The 6,164-nt window shown below is 58.7% G+C and overlaps 1 protein-coding gene across 1 annotated transcript; it reads left to right on the forward strand.

The window, feature by feature from the left end:
• Positions 1-725: 725 nt before the first annotated feature.
• On the forward strand, positions 726-2,246 carry ANKRD9 (ankyrin repeat domain 9). The gene is made up of 2 exons (XM_061998270.1): positions 726-812; positions 1,132-2,246. Exon 2 carries the CDS (start codon positions 1,201-1,203, stop codon positions 2,077-2,079), a length of 879 nt encoding a protein of 292 aa, XP_061854254.1. The 5' UTR covers positions 726-812; positions 1,132-1,200; the 3' UTR covers positions 2,080-2,246.
• Positions 2,247-6,164: the final 3,918 nt, after the last annotated feature.

The following is a 6,164-nucleotide window of genomic DNA, read 5'->3' on the forward strand; positions in this document are numbered from 1 at the left end:
GGCAGAGCCGCCCGCGGCAGGGCGCTGGGGCTGGCAGCGAGCTGCGGCGCCGCCTGCCTGGCACCCCGGCCGCCCGGGCACTCGTGCCTGCAGCCTCCCCTGCCCGGGAGCCCAGGCGGCCCGGCACCTGCGGGTACAGGTCTCCGTGTGGCGTGGATGCTGCGCTCCCAGCTCTCCGCCTGCCCAGGCGCTGCAGTTTGCACTTGTGCAGAAGCTTCTTCCCCTTCTCTAACACGTTAATCACAGAAGCGTTGCCACTGTGGCCGATCGACCGCCGGCAGGTCCATCCCGGAGCTGTCTGACATTGTCTCCATCAGATACAGAGCAGCAGCTACCCTGTCACACGAACCCCCCCCCAAGCCCCTCAGTGCCCAGACCACACGCGCTCTACGCCCCAGGGACCCCGCGTGCCCTGGACTCCATCCCGCCAGGGACGGCTCCGCGACCCCCGCGATGGGCTGCCCCTGGCGGCCGCGGGGCCAGGCGCCGTGACCCCGCCCCGGTCCCGCCCCGCGCCGCCGGCCGAGTCCCGCGGCCCCGTCCCGCCGTGACGCAGCCGGGCGCGGGGCCCCGGCCTCCCGCCGCAGCCAATGGGCGCCGGGGCAGCCGCGGCGGCCGCCAATCCGCGGCGGACGGACAGTTCCCGGGTCCTGACCGACCTTCAGCGCCCGGGGCGGGGTGCGGATAAAACGGCCCCGGCGGCGCCGCGCTCCCGCCCCCGCGCTGCGGCACCGACACCGGCCCCGGCCGCGCCGAGCCGAGCCGCGCCGAGCCGAGCCGCGCCGCCGAGACCAGGCGAGAGCTGACGTGAGGTGAGGGGCGGCCGGCGGGAAGGGGCGCGGAGCGGGGCGCGGGTACAGCGGCGGGGGAGGTGCGGTCCCGTGCACCGCCGTACGCCCGTCCCGCGCGCGGAGGCCCGTTTGTACCGGCTGCCCGCGCACGGACGGGGGGCGGCTCTCGGGCAGCGGCTTCCCGTGCAACGGGGGCGGGAAGGAGCTGCGGTCTGCGCGGGGCTGCGGGTGTCCGCTGCACCGGGGGGGTGTTATCCGGCGCAGGGTGTTATCCTCCGTCCCCGGCGGCGGGAGCCCCGGCCCGCACCGTGCTCACCTCGGCGCCTTTCTGCTCCCGCAGGTCCGGGCTCGATGCGGGCTCTGCGCGCCGGGGTGAGAGGCAGCACCCGGCGCGGCCCGGCCGGCAGCCATGCCCTGGAGCGTCCGCTGGGTCGGCGGCCACGGCGCCCAGTCGCAGAAGCAGTGCAAGAAATCCTCCTTCGCCTTCTACCAGGCGGTGAGGGACCTGCTGCCCGTCTGGTTCCTGGAGGACATGCGGACCATGGAGGTGTTCCACTGGGAGGACGGCGGCAGGGTGAGCGCGTACTCGCCCTCCGAAGCCCTGCTGTACGCGCTGGTGCACGACCACCAGCCCTACGCCCGGCACCTGCTGACTAAGTTCCCCCAGAGCGCCCTGGCCGTGCCCAGCCAGAGCTTCAGCTGCTGCCAGTCCTCGGCCCCGCACCTGGCCATGGCCGTGCGCTACAACCGCGTCCGCATCCTGCTGCGCATCCTCAAGGCCATCCAGGCCTTGCCGCCCAGCGACAGGGCCGGCCGGCTGGACCGCCGCGGCTGCAGCCGCGTGGAGGACGGCCAGACGGCCTTGCACGTGGCCTGCGAGCTGGTGCGGCCCGAGTGCCTGCTCCTGCTGCTGGGCCACGGCGCCTCGCCCTGCCTGCGCGACGGGGCCGGCAACACCCCCCTCGACACCTTGCTGCAGCAGGTCTCGCACGCGCCCGCGGCCGACATGCGCGCCAAGCTGCTCTGCCTCGACTGCCTCTTCTTCTTCGTGCCTCACGACCTCCGGTTCGCCATGAAGCAGCAGCTGTTGGACAACCGGCAGCGGTGGCAGGAGCTGCTGGGGGAGAACAGGTTCCGCTGCCTGGTGGGGTTAGCTCCCCCGTCGCTGTTTGTCGGAGCCATGCGTGTCTTGATCGGGACCATTGCACCTGAGCATTTCCCAGAGGCTTTGGACAATCTGCCTCTGCCTCATTTCCTAAAGCCTTTGGACTTGAAACTGGAGAGCTAGAGGGGTGGGACGGGAGCCGTCCGCTCACCCGACAGCACGAGACCGTCGTGCTCACACCGTAGCGCTGTACGAAGCCGCTGAGGCAGCGGCCAGGGGCTGGGTTGAACTGGAACTGCATTTTTAAAAGGAACTGTATCTGGCACTTTACAATATATTTTATTTCAAGATCCTTGTGCTGAGGTGAAGCCTGCGCCGCATTTTACCACACCACCCCGGGGCACCTACAGCTGAGGGCTGAGGATGGGGAGAACGTGTGTGTAAATGCATCTGAATGAAACCCTTGGCAGATGTGATCAAAACGCAAGTGGAGAGGCTGCAAAGCCCGAGGGGCACGTGCCTGGGAAGAGCATGCGCGGGCTGGGGGAGTATCCCTTCGTCAGGGTTTCCCTGTTACATAAGCCTCGTGCTCCTGGAACAGGATGACTCTTTACAGCTCTCCTAATACATCTTGGCAAGGATGAGGGCTTGTTTTTAAAGGCACAGATGAAGACTTCCCCATCTTGTACACGAGAGCAAAGAGAAGCCAGATGCTATTAAAACTTCCCTCAATGAATGAGATATGTTTTAAAATATGCATAAAGAGCAGGTGGTTTCCTTGCAAAGTTCCCTCTGCTCCCCTGGGAGAGACAAGGTGCTGCTTGTCAGGCAGAGCACAGGAGTACAGGCGGTGCTGGGGCCAAAACTGTTCCTGCCCTGGCAGGAGGGGATCCCGCAGCCCCCTGGCTGAGGGGTGAAGGGGAGGAGGGCTGCCCTGGCAGGAGGGGATCCCGCAGCCCCCTGGCTGAGGGGTGAAGGGGAGGAGGGCTGCCCTGGCAGGAGGGGATCCCGCAGCCCCCTGGCTGAGGGGTGAAGGGGAGGAGGGCTGCCCTGGCATGAGGGGGTCCCGCAGCCCCCTGGCTGAGGGGTGAAGGGGAGGAGGGCTGCCCTGGCAGGAGGGGATCCCGCAGCTGCCTGGGTGATGGGTGAAGGGGGCAGCACAGAGCAGGAGGGCTGCCCTCTGTCTGCTCTGCCCATGGGGATTTAGGGAGGTATGGCAATGGCCCAGCACCACATAGCTCCTCTGATTTAGTTCGTTTCAGTGGATTCTGGCCCCTCTGCCTGTGGCCAGCAGGATGTGAGGGCTTAGGTTCAGTTAACAGAGCTGTCATTGGCTTGGTGTCCACGCTGAGTACCAGAGGAGGAGCACAGATCTGCAGCCATCCCCCAGCTATCCCTTTAGTGATTCTCCAGGGTACATCAGACACCCTCACAGCTGCTCTACACCAAAAAAAACCCCTTCTGAGGTCATGTCCTGCCTCCAACACTCGTGTTTAGACACAGCCCCCCCTTAGAAAACTGGGCTTACTGAAACTGAAGGGGCTGAAGTCTGTAGCCAGGGAGTTGTTTGCCACTTGAGCTATGTCAGCGTTGTTGCTCCCTTTGGGCTCAGCAAGGAATTGATGTGCTCAGAGAGGAGAGGCCACACTCAAGGCACAGGTTTCTTTAGTTGTGAATTCATTTTGGTTTGGGGAAAGAAACCATTAAAAGGCAAGCCACGGAATGAGGCGCTGTTCCTGCTTCAGCAGGACAGGGTGGCATTTCATCTACAATCATCTCCATGCTGCATGCACAATAAAAGATAAGCCATACCTCTGCAACGTGAGATGCAACAGAAAGAAGATTGCTATCCTTACACTGATGGCACTGAAAATGTTTCCTGGAAGAACAACTGTTCCTTTTGCCCAAGAAAACGAGTTGTTAACACACTCAAACTCATTACCATGGGAAATCTGGGTCCCTTGTTAGAAAGCACAGAACAGCTCTGTTCTCTTCAGCTAACTTGTTGATAATAAAAACACAGACCCAATCCCTTGCTTAGCCACTTCATACCAACCACAGGTCAAAATCTCACGTTGCTCAGTGCTTGGAGAACATTTTCACCCCTTTCCCCCATTGCTTCTGTAATAACGGTCCAGAAGCATCTTCCAAAAGAGCCAAGAAGTAAAGCTGTCAGGTCTAAGTTGCTGGTGGGAAAGCGTTGTGAGGTAGGGGAAAAGACAGAGCTATGGGTGGGAGGGAAGGTTTATTCAGCAGGGGGGAGCTGGGCAGTTGAACTGAGTGCTGGAAGATGCTCCAGCTGCCAAGCTGTGAGGGCAGTTACAGATGAGAACAGCACGACAGGCTGGGCAGGATATCCTACACCTTAAAGTGAGCCTGTTAACAGGAATTCAAGGCCCAAGCTGCCGCTGTGATTCCCAACAGCCCTCCTGGCAGCTCCCTGGTAATCCACACCAGACAGAAAGGGGCCCCTGCTCAGTCTGTTGTGATGGATCCCAAGGCAGCTAACTGCTGTGCCCCTCCTGTTATTCTGGGACAGAAACCAAGCCTATTGCTGGCATCACTCTGCTGAAGGTCACGGCCAGGCCTTGCTGAGGGGTCTGGGATGCCTCATCTGGGCAGGAACTGTGGCTAAACTACACTGTACACTACAGACATCACTCACCCAGCTGGGCCCAGGCTTGTTTTTCAATCAGAGTCACAGCTTCAAAACAAGCTGGGCTTCTCAGCTTTGGAAACAGAAGTCCTTTGTTCATAAGGCCAAGCAACAGTGGCATCAGCTTTCCTCGGACCAACTTGCCAGCACGTCTCTGTCCTCTGCTGCCTTCGGAGCACAGCGGCCCCACAGCCCCTTCAGCCCTCTGGCTCTTGGTGAAGGCTGCCAGCAAAAATGCCAATCAGTCCAGCTGCAACATCATTGACAAGATTAACCAAGCAAACAGGGACAGCCCTGTCTCTGCAGTGCAAGACTGCCAGTGCTGGAGTCGGGGAGCTGGCCACAAAGGTGTGGGAGAGAGGATTCAGAGTCCTAACACCATGAGAGCACAGGGGTAAGGGCTCTTCAAACCTTTGGTCTTGGCAGCACAGGTTAACCTGGTCACACGAGGCAAATTACTCATCTGTAGGAAATGCTTACAGACAGCTCCTCCAAAAAACTCTTCCCATCACAGACAGAACAGGAGTGAAACACAATAAATGTTTTGCAGGTGTTGCTCGAGCACTTCCAAAACACCTTGATATAAGCTGATGGGCTGGAACAGGTAAAGAAGGCCTGAAAGCAAGGGGAGAGGAGTACTGGGGTGCTTTTGACTCTTCTCAATTCACACCTCTCTGCAGCTTCCTTCACTATTTCAGGAGTCACAAAGCTCAGCCTGTCTCCAGCCTGCTGATGGAGCCGAGATCTAGGGCAATGTGGAGTAACTTGTTTCAAAGATGGATTTGGGATCTTTGTCTTTTTACCCAAACTATTAAGTAGTTAAAGAACTTAAATTGCTGTGAACACAAAACCAGGGGGTTTACATAGGCTAAAAAAACCCCTTACTGTCACATTTATCTTGCTCTCTGACACACTGTCCTGCCATGAAAGCTTGCCATGGTCTCAGCCTGGTATGAGCAGTGCCAGAGGTGAGCACCTTACATTTGGCAGAAGATGCAGATATTAAGCACATCTGAAAACCACTCACTTCCAGCACAGAAGTATGGACAGACAGACACCAGAAACAGGCCAGGAGTGCCAGGTTTATTTCCTAATCCTTATCTGTCCCATGTCTGGTCTTCAAGTCGTGTGAGTTTTTGACCTGCAATACAACAGATGGTTGACATCACCAGATCGTTGTGCATTGCATCACCCCATCTTCAGACCAGTGCTCCCAACCAGGCAAACAAGGCACCCATGCCATTTGCCCAGTATTTAAACAGCACTGTACATCCCTGCAAACCAACTTTCACAATCCCTCTGTTAATAACAGGACTGCCATTGCTGGCTGATGTCAGCAGCTGTCTGAGTTACATCACCATTGGTCTCTCCTCCATCTGCAACGTGTGAATAAGAAACTCTGGTACTTGCTCAGACCATACCAAGTTGTCCTCTCTTATTGTGCACAAGAATCACATCTATGGTGTTGTAAGGCTGCTGCTTGCATGGATTTACTGCTGTTCTTTCATGCAGCAGGCACACATGTGCAGCACAAGAGTGGAAGGGAGAGAGCTCTCCTGCCCCAGCAGGAAACAGAAATATAGTTTGCAAATACATCAGAGACTCCCCACAC

This window comes from Colius striatus, chromosome 6, assembly GCF_028858725.1.
Source record: "Colius striatus isolate bColStr4 chromosome 6, bColStr4.1.hap1, whole genome shotgun sequence".
NCBI lineage: Eukaryota > Metazoa > Chordata > Aves > Coliiformes > Coliidae > Colius > Colius striatus.

Excerpts from the sequence above, each read along its gene's own strand:
- ANKRD9 (XM_061998270.1), top strand. The coding sequence starts at position 1,201 with ATGCCCTGGAGCGTCCGCTGGGTCGGCGGCCACGGCGCCCAGTCGCAG.